This window comes from Podarcis muralis, chromosome 11 (genome assembly GCF_964188315.1).
Source record: "Podarcis muralis chromosome 11, rPodMur119.hap1.1, whole genome shotgun sequence".
Taxonomy (NCBI): Eukaryota; Metazoa; Chordata; class Lepidosauria; order Squamata; family Lacertidae; genus Podarcis; species Podarcis muralis.
Window position 1 is genome coordinate 30,068,580 of NC_135665.1, and position 26,670 is coordinate 30,095,249.

General features: G+C 45.0%; 2 protein-coding genes and 1 non-coding gene across 7 annotated transcripts in view; 2 read left to right on the plus strand and 1 right to left on the minus strand.

Moving 5' to 3' along the window:
• The first annotated feature begins 5,914 nt into the window (after positions 1–5,914).
• Positions 5,915–5,985, plus strand: TRNAS-ACU (transfer RNA serine (anticodon ACU)). Its single transcript has one exon. It is a non-coding gene; the product is annotated as a tRNA-Ser (tRNA).
• Positions 5,986–8,899: 2,914 nt separating this feature from the next.
• GLRX (glutaredoxin) lies at positions 8,900–17,933 on the plus strand. Its single transcript, XM_028749209.2, has 3 exons — positions 8,900–9,186; positions 13,653–13,765; positions 17,656–17,933. The coding sequence occupies exons 1-2, from the start codon at positions 8,980–8,982 to the stop codon at positions 13,761–13,763; spliced, it is 318 nt and encodes a 105-aa protein (XP_028605042.2). The 5' UTR covers positions 8,900–8,979; the 3' UTR covers positions 13,764–13,765; positions 17,656–17,933.
• Positions 17,934–23,909: 5,976 nt separating this feature from the next.
• RHOBTB3 (Rho related BTB domain containing 3) overlaps positions 23,910–26,670 on the minus strand; it is a 31,944-nt gene continuing 29,183 nt past the window's right edge. For all 5 annotated transcript variants that reach the window (XM_028748194.2, XM_028748193.2, XM_028748196.2 and 2 more), the window contains 2 exons: positions 26,256–26,352; positions 23,910–24,594 (listed from right to left, as the gene is read on the minus strand). In XM_028748194.2, coding sequence (XP_028604027.2) covers positions 24,479–24,594; positions 26,256–26,352 — 213 coding nt within the window. In that variant the 3' untranslated portion in view covers positions 23,910–24,478. The remainder of the gene's footprint in view (positions 24,595–26,255; positions 26,353–26,670) is intronic.

Genomic DNA, 26,670 nt, shown 5'->3' on the forward strand with positions numbered 1-26,670 from the left:
CTGTGTGATTTATTGCTGCCTGCTCCTGACATCCTTTTCCGGCTGCGAGTAACAGCTGCTGCCACCATCCCAGTCAGGCCCTGAGGGGAGACGGTCCTTCCACTGCCACCTTGGAACCGGAGTTTGGAACTGGCTCTGAAGGCCCCCAAGGGCCCTCACCTGGCGCCCTTGTTGCTCACTGCTGCTGCCACTCAGCGGCGGAGCATATGGCTGTGCTGCCTAGGGTGGGCCGCACTCCTGAGGGGGCCGGGGCATGGAGAGTGCCCTCCCAGGTGCGGGATAGCCGCTCAGGTGCACAGAGCGGCGCACGCGCCCTGCAGCCAGGGGCAGAACAAGCCGCCCACGGAGGTGGAGCAAGCTGCCAATGGTGGACATTTGGCGCCAGGCCCAGACGGGGGGGGCATATGGGCCACTTGGCCCGGGCCTCCGATTCCAAAGGGGGCCTCGGTCAGCATATTCACAATCACAGGGGATGTACCAGGGCGAACGTGGAGGCGGTGGGCGGATTCCCTAGGGCCATGGCTGGCAGCGCAAGAGAAAAGCTTCCCCGGCGTCGAGGGCGGGGCCTGCGATTGGCTCCTCAGAGGAGCGCGGAATGGGTGTATTTTTAAAAAGCACTATTGCATATCTATATTTTCCATTTTGTCCGTATATGCAGATACGGTTCAAGCCTTGAAATAAAATTATTTGTCAGCATAACTTTTGTGAAAATTATTTATATACTTACTTATTTATAAGACTTCAGGTATCCTCAGGGTAAAAAAAGGGGGGCACATTATCTACCTGGCCCAGGCCTCTGCCTGGCTCTGCAAGGCCCTGTTTGGCGCGCCACCCACCCACGACTTCCAAGCCTCCCCCAGCTGTAAAAACAAAGAGGGAAGGGGGGCAAAGCGGCGCAGCTCCTCCCCTCCCCCGATGGCTCAGGGTAGTCTTTGGAGTCGTGGGTGAGCTGTATGCCAAATGTCACCCCGCTCAGCGAAGACACCAGGAGGCCGCCCCCACCACCCCCCTTTCTCCGCCCCTGCTGCCACCTGCTCCTCTCCTCTTGATACCTTATGTCAACACTAAACTGCTCTTCAACTTAAATGCCCCCATTCCAACAAGTGAAAAATGGAAGGCAAATCTTTAAAAATGTAGTATATAAACATCGACAACTGGGGAACATTGGCCTGCAAGTGCTCCAAATGGAGAACAGCCTTTACCAAAGGTGTCGTGGGCTTTGAAGATGCTCAAACTCAGGACAATAGGGAGTAATATGCCAAGAGGAAGGCACGCTTGGCAAACCCTCACAGTGATCAACTCCTGCCCGGAAACCAATGTCCCCACTGTGGAAGGACATGTGGCTCCAGAATTGGCCTCCACAGTCACTTACGAACTCACTTTTAAAACTGTGTTTATGGAAGACAATCTTACTAGACTATGAGGGATCACCAAAGAAGAAGAAGAAGAAGAAGAAGAAGAAGAAGAAGAAGAAGAAGAAGAAGAAGAAGACTCTTAAACTTAAATGACCCAAACCAGCAAGTGCAGAAGTAAGTTTTGGGCATGCCTTTTTGAATTGGCTTCTGAGATGGGACAGTCAGTGACCAAAATTAAATGGGATAGCTTCTACAATTTCCAATTAGGAGCCAATGTACCGGTAGGTCTTTCAGGAGAAAGGTCTCAGAATGTCACCATCACCAGCTTAGTACCACCACTTAAACGTGTTATTTCATTATCGTAATTTCCCTGAAAAACAAACAAACCCTATTTCTGTTCTCAGGATGTATATCTTACACTTTTCCCCCCTTCCCCAGTCACAAGCGGTTGTTATAGCAACAAGACAGCTGTATACACCTACTTTTGACTCACAGCCCAGAGTTATTTATAGCTGCTGTAATTCCTCATGGTACTTTAGTAATGGAAACCACAGCGAGCTAAAATTGCACAATTGATAGACTGGCATCTTAATCTAGTCTCCGTGCTTGCTGAAATTATCCACACCTCATGCTCCAGTTCCATATTCATCCCTCCAAAATGAAACAAGGCGACATGGCAGGGTGTAGAAATGAGCAGACTGTTGATATTCATGCCTGTCCAAGTCATGTTTAATAGCAACACCTCAGGAATATGTTTTATTATTGTTGTTACATGAACTTGAAATGCCTTCACCGTCTCCTCAACAACAATGAATAAACCTAGGGATGAAATAGTTTATCTATGATAATCTTATAATAAAATAAGCAATCAAACAACCACCTTTTAAAAGGTCAGCTCTGTTGAAAGTAGGTACATTATGGCACTCTGGGTGCACCAATATGCTGGTGTTTTCTTTTTCACTTCCCTTACTCCCAGGGATATAAAAATAATGACGCTATTTTCTGATGTGCCAGAATCTGAAAAGTGGGGTAAGTATAGTTTAAGATTCCACAACATGAAGAAAAATCTGAAAATTGAACAATTGTATGCCTCCCCCCCCCTCAAAATGCAGGACCCAAAGTGCACACCCAAATTATTTAGAGTTCAAGTTTTTCCAGGGGACACAGATTTTGGTGGCAGGGCCATGCAAGCTCTGGGTACCCATGGTCGCATCCTGATCTCTGTCACACAAAAAGGTCATGTTATACCCCAAAATAAGTAAGCTACTTCCACAGTAGATAGAAAGCAGTAACTTGGCACACCCATAGTTCGAAGCATGTTTGAAGATTTGTACGCTTTGTCCCCAAGTAGAATATACTATTACAGGCCACCCGAATCCCTGCCAAGCCATGCACGGGATTCCAGGGGTTTTGGAATCCTCAACCAGAGTCTGTGCATAGGCTAATCCAGGAATTCCTCTGCAGATTGTATATTCCCTTCATATCCCAAATAATCAAAATCCTACCATTTATTAATTTCTAGTGTTTAAGGACCCCCCCCCCAAAAAAACCCCAATCTATAACAATACTCTCATGCCACTTATTATGCTGGCACCCGTCTAGAGAAAGGCACTCTGGTTACAAGTCTGAAAACGGGACTTTCAAAGACGTAGCAATCCAGACTGAGAACGTGACATTTACTGCTTATTCTGAAATGGCCCTCAGCCCAGCAGAGGACTCTGAGTTCCTGTATGGGGCAGAATGCTGGGCTGTGGGAGTTCCATTTCCTCTTCACACACTTTAAGCTGCCTTGGAGGAACTTCCCATAACAGCTAGAAATGTGCACTTCTACTCTCAGAAAGGAAGTGCAAGCTGGGTTCATTCTTTTACTTACTTTAAATTGCTCGCATCCTGCCTTGCGGTTATAAACACTTCAAATGCTGCTTGCAAGACAGAAAGAAATAATTAAAATGCTGGAAAGAGAGAAACTATGAAACCACATTAAAATGGCAAAACAGACAAAATGACAGCAGAATCTGAAAGAGCAAAGCAGCAAGATCGATAAAGTTTTGAATGAATTACCGTATTTTTTGTCCCATAGGACGCTCCGTCCCATAGGATGCACCTAATTTGGGGGGGGGCGGAAATAAAGGGGGGAAATTTTGCCTTTATTTCCCCCCCAAAACCAGGTTGGGGAACAGCGGGATGGCGGCGCTGCGCCTCCCCGCTGTCCCCCGAGCTTGTGGGGCTGGCCGATGTCTGCCCGGCGCGTGGGGTGCTCTGCTTCAGGGCGCCCCGCGTGCCGGGCAGCAGGCTGCTATCCGCAAGCCTAAGGAGCCCGACAGAAACTCCCGCAGGCTCCCCAGGCTTGCTGATAGCTTCCTGAAGCCTGGAGAGCAAGAGGGGTCGGTGCACACCTACCCCTCTCGCTCTCCAAGCTTCAGCGAAAGCCTGTATTCGCCCCATAGGACGCACACAGATTTCCCCTTCATTTTTGGAGGGGGAAAAGTGTGTCCTATAGGGCGAAAAATACGGTAGTGTGCAGATATATAACTATAGCCAAATAGAAATAATATTCAGCATTTGAAATAGAAGACCCTCCAAGTATCCCTTATTTTCCAAGGACAATCCAGGATTTACAGAAGCCATCCTGGTTTCTGAATTGATCTCAGAATGTCACCGCTTTTCCTTAAGGAGTCCCTATTTTCATCAGAAAAATTTCGGAGGGTATGGAGTTATGCTACCCCCAAGCCAAGGAAATAAGTAACTACTCAACCTTTGGAAGACATCTGAAGGAAGCCTGTATAGGGAAGTTTTTTAAATGTTCAATAGTCTATTATGTTTTTATATATGTTGGAAGCTGCCCAGAGTGGCTGGGGCAACCCAGTCAGATGGGCGGGCTACATTGTTGTTGTTGTTGTTGTTGTTGTTGTTGTTGTTGTTGTTATTATCTTCCCTATTTTCATTGGCTAAATGTTGGCGGCTACAGAACAGTAACGCCACCCACCACAAATATTAATGCTACTTCCTTAGCAAACTGAGAGGTAGTATGGAGTAGCAGTTAGAGGGTCAGAGTAGGATTGAGATGGTTTAAATACCTGCTGAGCTCTGAATCTGACCAGATGATGTTTGGCTAGTAAGAATCTCTCCATTCAGCATATAACAGAGGTGTGATGAGGAAGGAGGAGAACAATTAATGCCACCCTGAGCTCCTTGGAAGAAGGGCGGCATAAAATTGTAATTGATTAAAATAAACAAACCCTTGTGTGATTCCGGGACACTGCACAGCACCCAGAAATCTGTTTTCTGTTTGTTTGTTTGTTTGTTTGTTTGTTTGTTTGTTTGTGCTTTTTGTAGGCTTCTCTGTTCATTTCAGTGGCAGGAACAGTACCTATTCAAGGAGACCCATGGGGTTTAAGAGGACCTAAATCAAGAGCTCATCTCTAGTCTCCTAGATGTGTTTTCTGTATAAAGCACATGGGTGCTAAATATTACAGATGATGAATAGATCACAGTCAAAATGCAACTTGGCATCAGTAGGTTTGTGCCATGACACAATTTAAAAAATTGGTTGCAATCAGCTTAATCCCTCCTGAGGGTTGAGTCTGCAGGCTTGAAAGGCTGAATAGGCAATAACACAGCCAATGTAATCCTTGGGATTTCTATGCCAGAGCATATTATTGTATTTGTTATCCTTCTTAATAACATTTTTTTAAATTAATGCAAAGTTAGACAAGTCAATCCAAAATGATAGCTCAGGATTCCCGAGTGCTTTAATAAAAACTCACTCCAGGCAATGATATTTTTAAAAATTCAATAACATAAACAAAACAAAACAAATTTCCATATGGTAAGAAATTTCAAGGTTCCCAAGTAGGCTGGTCAAACTACACATCAATTTAAAGTCACAGGGTAAATCAATATCAGTAAGAAAGTAAGTCTTTTTCGTGATTCAGAGTAAGGCACTTTGCTTTGGAAGAACTGAAAACTTCATAGATGAATATTCTTGACATTTAGGTTCAGGGCAGTAAGAAAACTCAGCGCTGCAGTGCTCCCAAAAGACTCTAGATAATGGATAATAATGGATAATAAAGACTCTAGATAATAATGTGCTTGCTAGTACCTCCTGTGGAAGGTCCAAGTCAATATCAGCTCAAAAATCCACAATGGGTGAGAGATTACCGTATTTGCTCTTCCTGCTCAGTCATTGTTTGCGCAGGCTTGTTGTCTCCTACAGGCCCTCAAGCCAGCATTTTCTGACTGGCACAGTCTACAGTTCCTCAGAATTCCCCGTGTGCTTCCTCACTGACCCAAGAAGCTTCGCCACTCATCCTCTAGGTTTTGCACGTAGATATGAGAGGCGTTCCAGCGTCCTCTTCTTAAAAGATTTCTGCTGATGAGACGTGCCTAATCCACATGCGGAACAGCTTCAAACATAATGCCTGCAACATGTGGAGAGACTCAGAGTGGCCTTCAGATGGTGGCCAAAGCTTATAAATCTAGGTTAAAGTATGCACCCTGATATCACTTTGTCAGTACACATGCTTGTATCCCATTTCAACCAAGCTGATTGTGGGGAGGCAGGTAGCTCAGTTGGTAGAGCATGAGATTACTAATCTCAAGGTTGTGGGTTCAAGCCCCACGTTGGGCAAAGAATTCCTGCATAGCAGGGGGTTGGACTAGATGACCCTCGTGGTCGCTTCCAACTCTAGAGTTCTAGGCTTCTGTGATCCTGAATTTATCCTACACTGGCTCCCAGTACGTTTCCGAGCACAATTCAAAGTGTTGGTGCTGACCTTTAAAGCTCTAAACAGCCTCAGTCCAGTATACCTGAAGGAGCGTCTCCACCCCCATTGTTCTGCGCTGAGGTCCAGCGCTGAGGGCCTTTTGGCGGTTCCCTCGCTGTGAGAAGCCAAGTTACAGGGAACCAGGCAGAGGGCCTTCTCGGTAGTGGCACCCGCCCTATGGAACGTCCTCCCACCAGATGTCAAAGAGAGAAATAACTACCAAACTTTTAGAAGACATCTGAAGGCAGCCCTGTTTAGGGAAGCTTTTAATGTTTAATAGGTTATTGTATTTTAGTGTTCTGTTGGAAGCCGCCCAGAGTGGCTGGGGAGGCCCAGCCAGATGAGCGAGGTATAAATAATAAATTATTATTATTATTATTATTATTATTATTATTATTATTATCCTCACGACAAGTGAGTTAGGTTAAACTGAGAGCATTGACTGGCTCAGGGAAGCCATGTGGCCCCAGCTGATAGCGATGTGCCATCTCCACAGCCGGGAAAACCTATGTCCCCACTGTGGAAGGACGTGTGGATCCAGAACTGGCCTCCACAGTCACTTACGGACTCATTGTTAAAACCGTGTTTATGGAAGACAATCTTACCCGGCTACGAGTGATCGCCAAAGAAGAAAGAAGAAGTACATGACAAACATGGGACTGCAAGTGTGACAGGCAAGGACGGTCCAGAGTTATTCGCTGACTTTGTGGCTTGTTTAGCAGCAACATACAGATGCACCACAGCTTTCCTAGCATGGCTGTGGAGATGGACACTGTTGCTATATGTTGGCAATATGCCAAGTTTCATGACACTGCATTTCAAAAAGGGTTTCGCAATAGTCTCACAAGAGCTGCAGTTGTCACATGCGAGGAGTCTTAGTCAATCAGGGAGTCAGAACAATGCATCATTCATTCATCCCAATATCCTGTACTGCAATACACAGATCAGATGTTGTGTCCTAAATGGGACAATCCTTTTCCTGCTATCCAGTTTGGTACGTTAACGTAATGGGCAGCTTACCTAACTGATAATCTTATAATCATGTTGATAGATTTATATACTAGTTTTCAACTCAAGCATGCTACTCCTTCTGGAGGCAGAGAGTTCCTCAGGTCACCTGTGTGAAATGCACTGTGGGTTGTCTCCAATGGTGTGTTTACTCAGAGTAAACCCACTGAAATTAATGAAGATGATCAACATAGATCTTTTAATTTCAGTGGGTCTGCTTTGAAGAAAACCAACAATGGATGCAATCCTTTTCATTTAAAATCTGTTGCAGGTTAACTCAATTTTTTAATGTATTTTTATTATAATATTAAGAGAAGTTATTTCCTCTGTTTCTTCAGACTCCTTCCTTCCTGCCTGCCATGTTTTTAGAAAGAGAAATTCAATCTGTGTGTTAGAAGTTACACCCTTTTTGATCTGAAAGTATTCTCAGAATAACCTACTTCATATGATCGTGGGAGGATATAACAGGAGAAGCCCTTGCAATCTGGGCAAAACCAGGTGTGTGCACCCAGCTCAGTCAGATGAGGGAAATCCTAAGGCAGGTGAAAATCTGAAGCTGCTAGCTCTTAGTGAGACTTTTGATCTATTCTTTTGTTCCTCCATGCATAGTATAAGAGGTTGTGTGTGCATCCAGTTATACCTGATGAGAAAAAGAAACACATGAAAATGTGACAAATACATAAATCTGGAGGCCAAGGTGGGTGCCCCCTCCCATTTCCAGGATCTGAAGAGTGCAGTCCCATATATGTTTACTCCAAAGTAAATTCCACCTTGTTCAATGAGGCTTCCTGCTTAGCTTGGTTTATTTCATTTACTTTACTGTATATTTTGTTGTAATAACATGTTCACTATGGGAACCTTTGGGCCAAAGATAAGTATATAAACACACTGTATGATGAATTATTCTTATTATTATTTTCTACACAGGAGCCCTGCCTTCTTTTGCATCTGGCCACTCTAGTTTCGGATTTCAGTCTTGGAAAGTGCATTGTATCAAGGCACCTGTTGCTTCTAGCTCTGTGGCTATTTTGTCACATGAACAAGCCCAGCAGAGCCAGTAAATACAATGTCAGCAGGGAAGAAGAGGCATGACTTTCTGTTGCAGACCAAACTTTTCATTTGGTTGGTTAGACCACAGTGCTGATAACGCCAAGGTTGCAGGTTCGATTCCCCCTGCAGGGTTGGACTAGATGATCCTCAGGGTCCCTTCCGATTCCATTAGAGGGATTTCTAGCCTGCCTTTCAATTCCACAGAAAACTGTGGAAGCATATTTACTTGGAAGTTGGTCTCACGCCGTTCTGTAGGAGTTGCACCTCAGGAAGCAAGTTTGACTGCTGCAAGCAGTGGCGTAGCGTGGGGGTGCAGGGGGGGCCGGCCGCACCAGGCGCAACACCTGGGGGTTAGGGTTAGGGGGCGCAAATCCACGGGTTAGGGGGCGCAAATTACTTGCCTTGCCCCGGGTACTGACAACCCACGCTACGCCACTGGCTGCAAGGAAGACTCTTCTATGCAAAACAAATAAACGCCATGCAAGTGCTATGAAGCAAACAATTTCCGTTCAAAATGGACTAAGGGCGCGCCAGCAAATTATTTACCACGCGGCTTGTGTAGGGAATACAGACCATAACGCTTCCACTGGGCAACTGTTCATAGTCCTTTCTGACATTTTTTTAAAAAAAGAAAGAAGAAAGCCGCAGATAAGAGAGGGCGAGGGCTCCTCCTACAGGGTGTTGTCCCTTAAAGGAGGAGCGACGGCTGCAACTCATAAAAGAGCGCACAGCGCGGCGGGAGCTGCTGCAATCTTCCAGTTGCGCGAGGCTGCTTGTGGAGAGGCGGCGAAGGTCCCAGAATGGCTCAGCAATTCGTCAACAGCAAGCTGAAAGCTGATAAGGTGGTTGTATTCGGCAAGTCGAGTTGTCCTTACTGCCACGACGCTGTCAAGCTCCTGGAAGGACTTCACCTCAAGCCTGGGCACTTCGAGTATGTGGATCTCACCACCCGAAGCGACATGTCTGCTATCCAGGACTATCTTTTGGAGATAACGGGGGCCAGAACAGTGAGTTTCCTTTCAATAATCCTAATTCTTGCGCGCGAGGGAGAAGGAAAGCAATAATTCCCCCCCCCCTGCTTTCTAGCCGTGCATTTCTCTTTAGATTCCTCCACCCTACCGTAGGAAGTGGCTCTCCGCCCCCGCCCCCATGACATCAACTGGAAAAAGCTCTCCAACATGTGGACATCACTGGAAGTCCTTTTACGCATGGCTCAGGAAATGACCCCGCCTTGAGCGTCTACAGCAAAGCCCCTTGCAAAAGGTTCTGAGCTCTCAGTGGATCTCTGGGGCTACTTTGTGCGGAAACGAGCATCTGTCTTTGGATACCGCTGCGCTCAGTGCTGCTGCCATGTAATGACGAGAGGATTGCTGGAATCTTGCGTTAACGCCCATCCATCCCCACCTGAGTCACTTTCTGTGAGAAGCAGGATACTGGACTGTAGAGACTTTTGGTCTGGTCCATAGGGCGTTTTGTGTTTGCTACCTACCTCACAGGGCTGTTGTGTGGATACAGTGGGGTGGGTGGGAATTGTGTGCTCTGCCTTAAGCTCCATCTGGGGGTGAGGATAGGACAGAAACAAAGCTGCGTAGCTGAGGTGGCCCTGATAACTTAAGGGCCACTTCTGCTACCCAGCTTTGCAAAGATCTCTGTTCTTCCAGGGAAGCTCAGGACCACGTTGCCCTTCATATGTCCTTGTGAGGTATTTTTTTTGCTTGTAGCTCACCTGAAGTTAGGGGGTGAGCTACAGAGGGAGGTGCTGAGAGTTGTTAGGGAAACCCCTGTTCCTCTCACAGAGATGCAACTCTGTAATTTAACAACCAATCCCTCTTCCCCGGGAACTCTAGAAACTGTTAACTCTATGAGGAGAACAGGTGTCTCCCAAAAATTATCAGCAGCCTTAAAAAACTATGGTTTCCAGGATTCTTGGGGAGAAGCCATCACTGTTCAGTAGAGGTTTCAAACCACTTTAAATGTGTAGTGCAGAAGGGTTCAAAGTCATGCTCCTTTAGGCTATGGTGGGGTTAGCAAGCTAACACACCATCCTGCTCTACTTTTTTCCGTTGTGGGATTTAACAGAGTCCAAGCAGCCCTTTAAAAAAAAAAATAAGACACATAGGCACACGTAAACTGCTTTGTTTTCTTACAATCAAGCAGTATATATAAATGATGGTGTGGTGGTGAGAGCAAGTGTCACATGAGATGTGATGGGTAAGATAAATCATTCTTGACACTCACAGCAAGAATGCGCATCTTCTGGAACAGTTTCCAGAATTCTTCTGTAGGTGAGAAAGATTTTTGTAAGACACAATGTAAGCCTTTGGAAACATAACTATTAAGAAGCGAGTCTTTTGAAACGTTGTACCTAGAAAGATGCGAGTCTTTTGAAACATAGCTAGTAAGGTGTGACACTTTTGAAATATATTGTAACTAGTGTACACAGAAATTGAAATATTTCAGTATTTTAAGTACTGTACTTAAAACCAATCCCTCCAGGGGTGGACCAAACTAGCAGCCTGATAGATCACTCCTGTAAAACCTTGTACTATTTCCAAAAGAATATGTGGCAACTATAACGTAAGTTAAGACCTAACAAGCTCATTCTCATGTTGTAATAGAGAAGCCATAAGGTCTGCCTTCCTGTGCCACTTCTTCCCTTTGTGAAACTTAACGCAACTTCTTCCTTCAAACTTTTCAAGATGAGCAACGTGCCTGGAGCAGGGACGCTTTAGGGAATTCAGATTTCTTAACAGGGCAGGGTGTTGGGTAAGGGAGGTAAATCCCTTTTGGAATTCTCAATTAGTCAGACTTCCATTTAGTTATGCACTGCAGGGCGAAGAGTCTGTGAGTTTTGTGTTCAGGCCATACCCTTGCGTATATGAAGCTGGCTTCTCTGACCACAGGTTTTCAGAATTTCTACCTCAGTGCCTCTCCTTTTGTTACTGGATTCCATCTCCCATCATCCCTGACCATCAGCTAGGCTGGCTAGACCTGACGGGAATTTAGAGTCCCAACAGCTTCTTGGAGCCACCCCAGTTGTAAATGAGGCGCATGGTGTCTCAATCATGATGATAATTGGCACAGCCCCTTGGTGGGTTGCCAACATTTCTGCTGGCCCTGCCCTTGTCTCTTGAATGGCTGCCTATAATGCATAAAGTTAATGGCCAGTACTTCTGTTTCCGCTTTCTAAGCTGGATGTAAAACAAAGGAACAGCTGCACTTAACTGCATGTCATAATAACTCTATACAAATCTTTGGGGCAACAGGGTATACTGTATACAGTCTGGGTTGCCTCACCTAAAAAGGGGGGGATGCTGTAGAAATGGAGAAAGGTTCAAAGAAAGAGGAACCCAAATTATAGAGCAACATCACCATGAGGAAAGGTTACAAGCTTTGGGAGGCTTTTAGCTTTAAAAAAAGGTTATCTCCTCTTCTCTGGGGTCATCCAGTGGAGATGAATGTTGGAAGATTCAGGACAAACAAATGGGTACACTAATTCACATAGTGCATAATTGGAATTGACTACCAACTTGAATTGCTTTAAAAGGGGATTAGATAAATTTATAGATAGAGCTTTTGGTGGCTATCATTCATGATGGGGTATATATTACCTCTATGGGACTTCCCATAGGTGGGCCACTATGGCAGCAGAATCCTGAAGGACCTTTCATCTGATTTCATAGGCTTCTTCTTGGAGAGCCAGTAGAAGCCAAATCCCCAGGGAATTCCCTGTTTGCAAGTCCCACTGAAATGAAAAGAACCTGTATAGAAGTGTGGTTGGGTGGTTGCCCATCCCATTCACCTCAATGGGATTTGCACCACAGAACGTCAGAAGGAAGGAGGGACTGTGCCTGTTGTATTGTGGGGACCTATATCTAATTAAACTTAACATTATTGCACTGAGAACAGCACCTCCGATTAAAATCCACAGCTTAATGCCGCAAAATGGGGCTTCATGTGAGGAGTTTCATACTGTGCTGGTGAGCAACAGATAACAGATGTTGAGTAAAACCTCCTGAGACATTAGCTTCAGGCCAAGAATGGCGGCAGGCACAAAAGTGTCCTGTTACCTTGGCTGACTAGTTTATAATGTCCCTGGTCTTCTTAAAATGTTCTGGATAGGGGCCCTCTGGGAGTTACTGCAAGCTGCAACGAGAATCCTTTGTGCTAAGAAGGCACTTCCTCCTTGGAAAAAGCAAGTTATGCAAATCTAGGCAATGAATTCCAAGGCCTATGGCACAGTGACCTTTGCCGTAGTGCATGGGAGGGTAAATCACACCTGCACCTGATGGAAATTTGTCATGTGCAAATTTCCTGTTACCTGAGATCCAGCTGCAATAGTTCTTGTTACAACAGTCTTTTCTGCATCCTCAAGAGATGAACTGCCTCTAGTATTGCTTGCCCTGAAATTTACAGCATCACACACAGCAAGAACGTGTCTTCATGGCCTGCAAGATACAGATGTGACCTTGCGGGACTTTGGCCCTGCTGCTCTGTTCCATTTGCTTGCCATTCTATCCCATGCTTCACAGCACGGAAGAGAAGCAGATTGAAGGAATTATTGGAAGAGGTGCCATCACTGTATACTGTCTTGGGAACTTCCGGCACCCTAAGTGAGGGGAAAGAGTCTTCAGATTTGTACCTAGAAATCCTGTTCACCCCAGGAGTGAGGAAGGTCTGATCCACAGGCTTAATTAGGCCTGGCATGGGTCTCAATTTGCCCTGGGAGGCTGTATTTTTTTTCTCCTCCCCACGCCAACTTGATGTCGGGTTAGGGGCTGCCAATGCCCAGTTGGGAACGTTAAAATTCACTCCTGGTTGTGCATTGGCAAGGGAGGCATGTTGTCACTGTGAGTCAGCTGACTGAGAGTGAGAGCAAACCAGCTGGCAATGACTGCCTTACGTAGTTCCCCATAGGGAACGCAGGAGAAAAGCTGAACTTCAAGTAAGTGCCTGTCAGCCTCTCAGACCTTGCACTTCAAGGTCTCTGGGATCAGAGCTCCATGAGGAACTCTGTAGCCAGCCAGGGCTTGCAAAGAGCTTTGTTCTGCACCTTGAACTCTGACTATCAGCTACCTGGCACTTCAAAGCACCACACAGGATTCTATGTAAGCCCTGTGTGACACTATCAAGTCCCAGCAATTGTCAGCACTTCAAAGCATCGCCAAATGTCATTGTGACATCGGGTGATTGGCAGGTGTCTGGCCACACCCAACTGTCAAATTTCACCCATAAAGGTAGGGGAGATAAGGATCAGGTCTGCTGGCCGGATCCAGTTCTCCAGCCCTGCACTACCCTTATCCCTCTAACTTAGTAGTCAAGCTGCCACCTCTCTCTCTCTCTTACTGTTTATCTTTTGCTGTCATTCTTATAGCTCTGTTTTAAGCTCCTGCCTCCCTAGGAGACTATGCTCCAAAAATCCTTTTTTCTTTGCCGAGTAATCCTAACTAACAACTTTAACTACTTCTTCTAGGTCCCTCGTGTCTTTATTGGAGAAAAGTGTATAGGTGGCTTTACAGACCTGGACAATCTATATAGGAGTGGAGAGCTTAAATCCATTTTGCAGAAGATTGGAGCCTTGTGAAGGTAAGTGTTTGGATGTGCTATCCAGCCAACTTGAGAACGATGAAGAAATGCAGATGCAGCCCTGTGAGCCAAACTATGTGTTACATTCAATATGTAAGAGCAGTTCATCTAGTGCTTCATTTTGCTTAATACTACAGTAAGTGGTCTGTGGCGCTTTCAAAATTCACCAGCTATTGGCCACTTGTGACCACACGAAGACACCAGAATGATGCCTGACATCTCCAAGATCTGGAGGAGCTTGCCTTGAAAGGTCCTTGGATCTTGCCTGTTTTCACACACTAACAACAACATAGCCTTTATAATTCTATCCATGGTATTTTATCTGCACCATCAGAGCGAATTTCAGGAACCAAAACGGTCTATTGAAAAAGACAGCCTTCTGAGCCGTCTGGCCCCCAAATGGCAACTAGACATTCTGTTTTGGTGACTATAATCCTGGTTTAAGGAGCCATTTGGTGCCTAGCTTATATATATCTGAGTTTCTAACACGGGGGTGGGTGGAACTGTATCAGGTAGCACATAGGGAGAGGGGGATTAAACCTTCCCTCCCTTGCTGCAATTGAACCCCCATATAACCATTAGCTGTAGCTGGGTGCTTTTTAATAAAGCAAGCTGCTGTGACAGGAAGGGACTCTGGTCGTGATCCTGGTGATGGAAGGAAGGTTTAAACTTCGTTTCCCCATGCATAGTGGTACCCATTACAATTCCCTCATGCTTCATATTAATAAAAATTTGTAGCTGCATGCTTTGCATAGCATGTTATTTGACTCCAGTTAAACTAATGTTGTTGTTGGCCGTGCTGGCTGGAGTTGTAGGGGGGGGAAAACCCACAAACAAAAAAAATCAGGTGGGCACCAGGTTGGGGAAGACGAGCATAGCTCAAGTAGCTGCAAATGCAACTCCTTGCACACAAAGCAGAAACCTGTGACTGGCTGCTCCCACAAGCAGCATAAAGGATTCCTGACATGCACAGAGGTTTATTTTGAGAAAAGCTTGCTGCAAAAGTATTTTCAAAATGTACAGAGGAATCTTGCTGCAGGAATGAGGAGGCAACTTTAAAATGGCAAGAACGTATCTTGGCATCTCACGCCGCATCAGATGAAGAGAAACGAGGCTTTCCAGCATCTTGCTCGCAGCTAGATATTGTAGGGCAGTCGATTTCCTGAATTGTATTTGTTTAAAAGAGGCATACCAGAGGCGGGGGGGGGGGGTATACTTTTTCTAGGCCAAGCACACAGCTCTTCTGAAGGCCTAGACACTTGAAATAATAGGGTTGGAAACATGCAGGGGTTTGCAAATGCCTGAGCTCTGGAAATGAACAGCTGCTTCACAGGTCAGTTGCCCTTGGAAGCATTCTCGATGTCCTTCTGTCTGGGAGTCTGGCTTGGAACGCTGGAAGCAACAGCTGGAGAAAGCAGCTTTTCAATATGTTCTGCAGACCCTGTTAACCTTTCTCATTCCCACAGAGCAGTGACTTCACCCTCCAAGTCAGATACAGGTGGCTTATGCTAACCCTGTGCCGCAGAATACCGTATTTTTTGCACGATTGGACGCACCGGACCATAGGACGCACCTAGTTTTTTGGGGGGGAAATAAAGGAAAAAAATTTCCCCTTTATTTCCCCCCCAAAAGCAGGTCAGGGAAACCGAACCAGGTCGGGGAACAGCGGGATAGTGGCGCTGCGCCTCCCTGCTGTCCCCCAAGCTTGTGGGGCTGGCCGATGTCTGTCTGGCGGGCGGGGAGCTCTGCTTCAGGGCGCCCCACCCGCCAGGCAGCAGGCTGCTATCCGCAGCGTGGGGAGCCCTGTGGGGAACTCCTGCAAGGTTCCCCACTCTGCGGATGTATGCCTGGCGCGAGGGGCGCTCTGCTTCAGGGCGCCCCACCCGCCAGGCAGCAGGCTGCTATCCGCAGCGTGGGGAGCCTTGTCGGGAACTCCTGCAAGCCTCCCCACTCTGCGGATGTCTGCCTGGCGCGAGGGGCGCTCTGCTTCAGGGCGCCCCACCCGCCAGGCAGCAGGCTGCTATCCGCAGCGTGGGGAGCCTTGTCGGGAACTCCTGCAAGCCTCCCCACTCTGCGGATGTCTGCCTGGCGCGAGGGGCGCTCTGCTTCAGGGCGCCCCACCCGCCAGGCAGCAGGCTGCTATCCGCAGCATGGGGAGCCTTGTCGGGAACTCCTGCAAGCCTCCCCACTCTGCGGATGTCTGCCTGGCGCGAGGGGCGCTCTGCTTCAGGGCGCCCCACCCGCCAGGCAGCAGGCTGCTATCCGCAGCGTGGGGAGCCTTGTCGGGAACTCCTGCAAGCCTCCCCACTCTGCGGATGTCTGCCTGGCGCGAGGGGCGCTCTGCTTCAGGGCGCCCCACCCGCCAGGCAGCAGGATGCTATCCGCAGCGTGGGGAGCCCTGTGGGGAATTCCTGCAAGGCTCCCCATGCTGCGGATGTGTTCCCGAAGCGCCTGGAGCTCTGCTTTCAGGGCGCCTGGCGCTCCGGGAAGCAGGCTGAGCGGAGCGCTAATCCCGAAGCCCCAAGCTTCGGGATTAGCACGGCGCTTCGCTAGCCCTGGGAGAGCCACGCAATGTCGCGGGGCTCTCCCAGGGCTAGCGAGACCTTGCCGGCACCCAGAAGCTTGGGGCGCGCTGAGCTCCACGCGCCCCAAGCTTTGGGATTAGCGCGGCGCTTCGCTAGCCCTGGGAGAGCCACGCAACGTCGCGGGGCTCTCCCAGGGCTAGCGAGACCTTGCCGGCACCCAGAAGCTTGGGGCGCGCTGTGCTCCACACGCCCCAAGCTTCTGGATTAGCGCAGCGGTCCGCTAGCCGTGGGAGAGCTGGGTCTCCCACGGCTAGCGGATAGCTTCCTGAAGCCTGGAGAGCGAGAGGGGTCGGTGCGCACCGACCCCTCTCACTCTCCAGGCTTCAGCGAAAGCCTGCATTCGCTCCATAGGACGCACACACATTTTCCCTTGCTTTTTGGGAGGGAAAAAGTGCGTCCTATGGTGCGAAAAATACGGTAAGTGCCAGTCCTTGCTAACTGTGTAGTCATTGCCTCAGTTCAAATTGCACTTACATCCACGCCATATAATGAAAGCAACAGCTTTCCCCAAAGATTCCTGGGTCTTGTAGTTTACCCTTCACAGAGATGCAGTTCCCCAGTACCGTCAACAAACTACATTTCCCAGGATTCTTTGCTGGAAGCAATGTGCTTTAAGTGCATGGTGTGGTTGTAACCTTTAAGCCTCTGCTTTTAACAGAGGGGCATCACTCACTGGAGGAGGCAATAGGAAGTGCAACTACTAAAATTGCTATCTGTTCCTAGTGTGCAAAGAAGTGAGAGCCCTACATGGTGTGCAACCATCTCTGTACACATTTGCACTAACAGAGAGAGTGCAGAAAACGGAGTTTGGATAGCTTTGCACAGTCCAGGGCAGTTTTTGGTCACTTAATATTCTTTTTCAACTATAGTGGTACCTCGGTTTTTGAACGTAATCCGTTCCAGAAGACAGTTCAAGTTCCAAAACATTCAAAAACCAAAAACTAAATAGCCAACAGCTTGGCCGCAGGATCTTGCACTCAGCGGAAGCTGTATGGCATGTTCAACTTCTGAGGTGTGTTCGAAAACTGAGGCATTTACTTCTGGGTTTACAGCGTTCAAAAACCAAAATGTTCATCAATGGAGATGTTAAAAAACCGAGGTACCACTGTATTGCATTTCCAGTATAATCGTCTCAGTGGCGATGGGTTTCTTTTTTGAAACCAAGCTTTCTCCCAAAGTACTGCTCAAGATCTTCATAGCTGCCAAATGTCATAGCTGCCAAACCTTCCAGTGTTCATAATTCCAGATCTTCATAGCTGCCAAACCTTCCAGTGTTCATAATGTGTCCCTTTTTTTAATTTTCAGAGCAGCAATGGATTGGAGGACAGCACTACCTCATGCTACTGCACTATCTTCTGGAAATGAAATCGCAGCTGCCTGCCTCTCGCTTTATCCTGCACTCACTATGTTGCTTATGGTGCGTTTCAATGTAGAGTAATGATGGCCGAAGGCTTTGGTCACTGTCTGGTTTTGCTGAGCATGTGGCTGTAACTTCTGGCACATTTTAATATGCACCATCTCCGCTAGTTTACATGAGGACGGTCAGAACCTGATGCAGTGGAATAAAATGCTTGTACTAAGAAGGAGTTTTATTATATAATTTATATGCATATATACACTGGTAGCAATCTTCATTCTCTAAGAGCTGGTCCTTGCCTAGCCCAGACAGCACTATCCATGCACATAGGGGAGGCATCAGTGGTCTGGGGGGGAGAACGGCAAAGTTTGCAGGGAGGGCTCTTAAAGGGAGCCACGGAAAACATCCCAGGGAGGTTTGAGCATGCTGCATGAGGCACAGAAGTCAAGTTAACTTGTGGAGAGTAGGAATGAAAAACCCAGCAGGAGAAGGAATGCAATGTCTGGGGTTCTGAGTATATTCTGAGAATATACTGCAGCATTTTGTTGTAGACCGTACTACTTCCTCTCATACAACCAATATCATTAGCTTTGTTTACTTCCTTCCAACATGGGTGAGTCCATACATTGACACCTGGCTTTTTCCACCTTGTAGAAATTTGGTTCCATTTATCTGCGTCCTGCCCTCCTTCAATCACTTCTCAAAGTTAGCTGGTCCTTCTTCAGGCTGAGAATAACAGAGCCCTTTGTATCTGCCCATCCTCATACATTATTGAGTCATCCATCATAAAAGGGATTTAAGTGGTACAAGGCAGGGTATGTCCCTCTCAGTCATCAATCCCTGCCTCAAAATTAGGACCATTATTTGCTACAGCTGCATCCTAAAGCACCCTTTTGGGACTCTTGTCTCCTATGCATTTGGGCATTGTTTGTGGGGCATCAGTCAGCATACTTCAGTTTTTACGACTCTCCATTCTTCTAGTGAGCCCTAGATTGTTAGGCCTCTGGGCAGGGATCTGTACAATGCCTGCCCACAAAAGTTAATGTTTAGATTTAATAGCACTTAATGGCAAAGCACTTAGCAGCTGTTCTCTTGACCTTCACAATTACTTTCTGGAAAAAAAGTTTCATCTCTGTTTAAAATACACTGGTGGAGTTTAGAGGATGCAGTCACTTAACTCCATGCCACCTAGGAATGCAACAGCAGAGAAGGAACTTAAATCCTATGCTTTTAAGGGCTGTGATCAGTCAACTTGTTGCCTCCTGTGCGTTGTACAGGGGTAGCACTGTCCAGCAAGGTGATGAGTTCAGTGTCAGAATATTTCCCTGTATTTGAGAACAACAACAGCACCCTCAAACTGATATGCCACTAATTCCCTACACAGCTAATTTTCCTATACAACGGGTGGCACTGTGGTCTAAATCACTGAACCTCTTGGGATTGCCAGTCAGAAGGTGGGTGGTTCAAATCCACGTGATGGGGTGAGCTCCTGCTGCTCTGTCCCAGCTTCTTGCAACCTAGCAGTTTGAAAGCAAGCCAGCACAATTAGATAAATAGGTACAGCTGTGGTGGGAAGGTAAACAGTGTTTCTGTGTGCTCTCGTTTCTGACAGTGTCCCATTCCACCAGAAGCAGTTTGGTCATGCTGGCCACATGTCCCAGAAAGCTGTCTGCGGACAAACACCGGCTCCCTCAGCCTGAAGCAAGATGAATGCCACACCCCATAGTCACCTTTGACTGGACTTAACCGTCCAGGGGGCATTTATCTTACCTTTACTTCTGCTATGGTAATTTGAGAGTACAAATCAGTACAGGGGAGACTTGGATTCCAGTCCCCACTGAGCTCACAGACTGAGCTTGGGCCAGTCACTGTGTCTTAGCCAACCCTTCATCAACCTACCCAGAGATGCCACAGATTGAGCCTAGAACATTCCACAGCCCTTCTCCTGAGATGCCTTTTGATGCTATTGCTGTAACTGACAAAGAACTGAGTGGGAAGACACAGGATCCATCCCTTGGGGCATGTGTATGGATCCTGAGGAGCATACACTGCCACCAAAGTCTAGCTGTGGAATGCTCTACACATGCTTTCCCAAATATAAGCCTACACTGGGACCTCACAGAAGCACTGGGCTCTTACGCATGTATACCTTTAAGTCATGCATTGTTAAGTTATTGGAAAGCGCTAGCAAATATCAGGTGCCTCTGATGAAAGTCTGACACACCTTGGTGGAAATCTATTTTCTTGTCAGCCATACAAAATGCAAGGTGACTTAATTTTTCCACCCATGAATGCCATTGAAGTTTGTGCTTTGTTGTCAAAGGGAGAGGCCATTATTCTGCGAAAGCTGCTAAGTTGTGCAATTGCAGATCTTTTTTTGAAGTTGCTGTCTTCAGGTACAATTATGTGTTTTAACATAATTGAAGCTCTTATATGTTAGCACATAACATAAAGGTTGTATAATAACCTTGAATATGAATAAGGCTGTTTCGTTTCATCTCTGGCCATTTCCATCTGGAGAACTAAAACAGGACTTTGAAGGCCGATTGCTGTGTTATGTTGCAAGTCATTCTTGTGATGAAAATCATAGAAAGAACCTACCTACAAACCATAAGGTCCCAAGGCAGGTTACAACATTTGAAACAGTTGAAAACCATGAAACAGTTTATAAATTATAAAAAATGGGAAGTAAAACAATTATCGATGCAGCAAGTATACATGATTGGTCCCACAAAAATACTTTAAACTGTCAAAGGTATAGGTATGTCTTTAGCACAGTGAAAACTGAATAATTATGGCGTTCAATGCACCTCTGCAGGGAGCAAGTTCTGCAACTTAGGGGCTGCCACTGAGAAGGCCCTCTCCTGCATTGGCATTGTCTCTACTTCTGAGGTTGGTGAAACTGCCAATCTTAACACCCAAGAGGATCTGTAGGAATGGAGGCGGGCTTTCAGATATTTGGGTCATTTATGACTTCAAACTCCAATGTGATTGTGTTGAATTAGGCCCAGAAACAAACTGGCGACCAGTGTGGTCATTTTAAAATAAGGGTTATATGAATTCTAAATGGAATCCCAGATAGTCATCAGGATGCTGCATTTTGGACCCTGGAAGTTCCTGAATTGTTTTCAAGGGCAGCCCCATGTAAAGCACATTGCAGTAATCCAGTCTGGAGGTTACCAGAGCAAGTATGGCTGGCAAGTAATTTATATGACACATCTGGGTCAGGTGAGGCCATGACCATTTTGCTTTGGTTAAGACCTTAATCCTTCTGAGGCGAGTGCATTGTCTTGGAAGTTTTGTTTTAATCCAGTGCACACTCCTAGTATGCGGCACAATGAAGTATCAATATAATACAAATTTACTGTGGAATATGTTAGACTTCATCTAGCATGAAACTGATTTTTTTTTTTCATTTCTAAAGATGATCAAATACACACTGAGTATACCGAACTATAGCTATTTAATGGATAAATAAGCACATGAGATGAACACTTAGTAGAAACATTTTATTGAGTTAAATATTAAATTTAAAATCTTGTAAATTTTAAGCACCAGCTAACATGTGAAATTATTATTACATATCCAACACATGCCATAATAAAATAAGTGTTTCTTTGAGCTACAAACACTCTCATCCATGTGACAAGACTACAACAAAGATTCTTGTATCTTAAGGTTGGCTCTCTATACATCTCCATGCTGGCTTGACATTAGCCCATGTTCATAATTTCACTTTAAGAAATTATAACAGTCTGTTATCAGAAATTATTATTATTTAAATAAAAATAGACATCGAAGTAATCCCTTCAGTGTGAACTCTCTTGAATGCTACTTACAATACCTGCATATTAATTAATAATTGTATAATTAGAAATGTGAAATCTACTAGTTGTCTTCTAAAATAGACTTACATCAGTTGCCCCATGAAACCACTGTAGGAAACTTTAGGAAAGTTACAAGTTGCTATCATGTGTTTGCAGATGGGAGGGCAGGATTTGACTATCTGAGCAGGGATTATGGTACAATGCATGTGCCTATAAGGGAATCTGGAAGCTTTTCTGCCTTTTTGTGGTTCATTCAGCAGATCAAGCTACCCAGGAGTTTCTCGATTTATTTATATATTAAAACCAAATCATGGCTTGCTAATTTTCAAGCTAAACTAATTCATACATGTTCATACTAATTCGAAACTGATTCAACTATGCATTTTTCCTAATCCAGCCAGGGCTGTACACCATCTGCATGAGCATCGAGGAACACAAACAGGTGACCCATATGTGGTTTCTAATCCTAACCCCCCCCAAAAAAAAACTAACTAGTTCCCCTCAGTTCCAGAAAGCTTCTTAAATTGCTATACTTGCCATATTGCAGTAATACTAATGCTCTGTTTTCTTTCTCGCACAGTTCTATCCAATTACTGCTGTATACAGCGTTGCACCATAGCAGGCCAGATTTGGGTGTATTTTTTTTTATTGCAGAATGCACATCTATAGCAAACTCCTATGTGTGGCTATCCTCTTTCAAGCGAAGAAATTGTTTACAATAAATCTTAATTTTAAACATGTTCAAGCCCGGGCAGAATTCAATGACTGAGTCACATTAGCGGAAGTCCTACACAAAAGCCTTGCACAATGGGGCTTTCCCTCTTCTCCTCCCTCCCACTCCATGCCCCCAAAATTTACTTGTGAGAACCCCTGGGGTAGCACACAGGGAAAGGGGGGGGTACCATTCTGTCTGGCAAGCCAAAATGACAAAACTATCGCCTCAGCGCAACAATGAATTCCTCCCATTATTTCCAAGGTTACTTGTCAACATCACCGCAACAAATTATCAGATCCATTTGAGCTCCTGTGCTTGTTTGTAGTATGCAATGTTGTATCTAATACATGCAAGTACAGAGTGCAAGTAAGGAATTACAACCTATTTTGTGTGCTTGCATACTTAACAAATCATTAGACATTTAGAAGGGAAACTGTCATGCTTGCCCTGCTGACCTGCGGAAAATGTATTGCAAAATGCAGCAAGTGTGTGTGTGTGTTTTATAATTGGCCTCCATAAAAACCACACTGCTGGATATTAGTTTCTAGTAAGAGATCCACAAATGCTTCAATTTTTTTTAAAAAAGGTTAAAAACCTAATAGAAAACACTATTTACAAGGGCCACTGAAATGCATGTGGGCTGTAAGGGTGTAAATCTCATCTCTGGTGACATCAACAGGATCCTACACCTACAACATGTTTGCGCATGTGGAAGGTACAATGTGGCAGCCTCTGGATGTGCACACAGGTCTTGAGAAAAGGTGAGTAAATACAGGCACATATATATATAGCCTCATATGCACACAAAAGCAGACAATAGTCTCAGCAGGGACATGCCACTGAAAACCAATGGGAGGCAGCTCCTGCTTTCCAGTAGGGATTCAGCCCTCTGGATGCTGGCCAGTCCAGGCATGCAGACTGGATGTGGGGTGGCTACATGCAGGACCTCTCTGGAAGAAACTGACAAAGGACAGGAGATTCTTGCTGGGAAATCATACGTCTGGAGACATGTAAAAAGGAAAAGCCAGGGCTTGTGAATTAAACTTTGGTGACTGGGAGACTGGGGTGGCAGTCTGATCGCAATAGCATGCCTGGATCCCCTGGAATCTGCAATGTCTAGCTCCAAAGTGGCCAAAGCCGATCTGTCCAGCTGGCTCCTTTCTTCTCTCTTGCAGCCTCTGGGACATCAAAGTATAAGGAACAAGCCCTGGTCAGGGTTTTCAAAGACTACACCTGGCTGCTGAGTGTCACCTTGCTCCATAAGCTTTGCCTTGCAGATTTCCAACCCTTGAATTTTCATGCCCTTGGCTAAGCTCCGAATGCAATGTACTTTGGAAAAGCGTTTCTGTCACATGACCCCTTTAGGGAGAATTTTCCTGGAGAAATTCATGTGGACTTAATTTGTCATCTACTCAGGAAGAGCTGGCAAAAACGCAGTAGTGTTACACAGTTGTGACAATGTTTTGGTTTTTCTCCACATGGAAACACATTTGTAGAGGATATATACACACACCAGAAACAATGTGGAAGAATGCTTATTACTTGATCATTTCTTTTGCATTGCAGGATAATGACCAGCAAATAAATGGCACTATTTTAGATATATTAGACCATTCAGTGAGGGGAAAACATAAATCAACATTTTCTAGAAAGATAGTGATGTATTTTACACCATAACATAGGAATTTAATGATGCTAACAGGAAGTACATTTTTCTAATCACCAGTGCAGAAACATAATACTCTGTGTTTTTACAAAATTCTTAAAAGGCCCAAAAATAAATTACAGAAATCCTTAACAGAGTAACTAGCAAACAAAATTAGGTTCTACAGTTTCCAGACAAAGAGAACCTACAAACATTTAATGAATTTGGAATCTCCTTCAGACTCTTAAAATCCCAATCACGGGCTGACATGATTTCCAGGCTCTAAATAAGTCTAAACTCCACTAAAAACCTGAAATAATATGACATGAATTGATGTCTCTATACAAGGAAATTAGACCCAGCAGCAGAATTGGGAAACATCCTGGTTAAATGCTTATGCTTTTCTAAATTTTGTTTCACATGCTTTTAAAAAAATACAGTAGTTATTCATTAGCAAGTGCAGTATTAGATCATAGTTTCACAGCATGTAAGCTCAGCATTTGCTTTCAGTCTTGTGAAGTTGTAAGATTCCTGAAGCAATTGACTTTCTTCTCTTCATAACTAAAGATGGATCAGCTTTCAGTTTACATTACTACGCAATGGCATTTTCGAGAATGAATGTAGTTCCTGTACTCTGCAAGCTGTTTCAGGTACATACTAGAAGGCCATCTATGCATCTCGACAAAATTGCGTTCTTCCACTAAAATGAGAAAAAGGGAAATGTATTTCTCATCAGGTTAAAAGATTGCTCTGTCCAGCATGCTATTTCTAAACAACTTCAGAAGCTTTTTCTCCCTAAGCTAGAAATCTGTAAAGTTCTACCTTGTATCAGATCTGAATTGCAGTTTCATACATTCTGCACTCAACTTGGGTTGGAAACAGACAGGGTAAAAAGATTCTAACACACTACGGATTTGAAAACGATATGTGATGTACTTTCATCTAACACCATGTTTAATGGACTTGGTAGATGCAATACTAGTTATGACATCCCAATATAATCTGGCTCTTTTTAAGGCTGCAGAGAAAATGGATGTACATTCAAAAGGTGCTACTCTGTACAACTTTTAGAACCCAAAGTATCATATTTTACAGTGCCTGGACCACCAAATCCCTACTCAGAAGTTTTACTTATGTGATCTCCAAGCACATGAATGGGGTCACGCCAACTAGCCCTGCACCCAATATCATGTGCGCTAATCCTGCCCATTGATGACTGCACATACAATGCAAAAACATCTGCAGGGATGCACTCTTCACAGGTACTACTATAAGCGCAAAGGCTTCCACACAAACTGGAACCCTGTGTAATCTGGGTTCCAGATGCTGTGGAAGTCTTTACACATACAGCTATTCCTGGTATGAGATACTGACTTACAGAACTTTTGGGTTTCACATAAGAGTGTCATAGGTGTTCCCGATAATTTTGTTTCTCATGAAAAATAAAGTGGTATAAGGAGCTGGACTGTAAAGCATTTAGAAAGCTAGCTATTGTAATTTGCTTTGCTTGGGTGTGGAAGCAGATAGTGGACAACAAAGGCCTCTTCCAAATTTGGTTTCTATCTTCCATCTAGACCTGGGCCTCCTTCATTCTCCTCCGGATGCAAAACTTGGCACCTGATAATAAAGTGCATAGATTGATTTTCCTCCAGACTCAAAGTTCTTGGAGGCTGTTCCAGGCTTTCCCTGTTGTACGAATTCCTTGAAGGTTCCCCCCCCCCCCAATCGGATCCTTGCTGGAAGGGAAATTTTTATGAGTCTCAGCTTTCTCCTCCCACAAATGTTACTCTCAGCATTCTTTGCTACGTTTCCCTCATCTTGGGATGCTTGTTTGAGTAAAATGAAGCTGGAACCACAAATGATTACAGTATTACCCTTGATAATGTAACAAGTGAGTGGGGGGGGTAGGTTTGTATGAACAAGTTATGCACCGACCTCTATTTTTCTTTACACCTGTAAATTTCTTGAATTAAGTCTTCATAATTCCTCTTCATAATTTTATGTCATGAATGTCCACAGTGTGGCATATCAACTATTACAGATATGTTGTCCCCCTGATGCATTCATGAAACTACCTGTTTGTCTGACAAAGCTCCATCAATTCCATAGTAAAGTTGGAAGGGCAGATTCTAGGTGATTTAAAGGTTGGTGGGCAAGATATCATCCTATCACTGCTAAAATAACATCAGTGACAGTGTGCACTCATGTTGATAATGAGCTGGATCCAGACCTCACCATGCTTAGAGTACACCTACTGAAATCAATGTAACTACTCTAAGCATGACTGAGTTGCTCCAATCCACCCTAGCATTAGTCCAAACATCAACTTCTTTGTGATTAGGAAGCAAACTGGTAAATTACCCGAAAGGTCTTCAAATTCAGGTTTTTGACTGAAGATTAAGTAGTTAGAAGCAATAAAATGAAGCAGCCAGTTTGAAAGGCAATCAGAGTTGTGAAACTGCAAGAAATGGAAATAAAATACAGAGGCACTCGAATATTATGGAAAAACACATTTTGGCAAAAGCATTAACTAAAATGGGTAGACGTTTATCTAGAAACGTCATCTCTCTGATGTGACTGGAACACTCAGTTACCCTATCTATGTGACGCTAATAGAAACTGCTTATTACTCCAGTGTCTGCCTTTTATACGCACACATGCATATGCTTCATTTTGCCTGTTGCAATGCGCTGTCCTACTGAAAGTAAACCCTGTGCTGTTAATGGACCCAAGTTAGTTGTCTCTACTAATTGTAATAATGAGTCTACTATGAGTA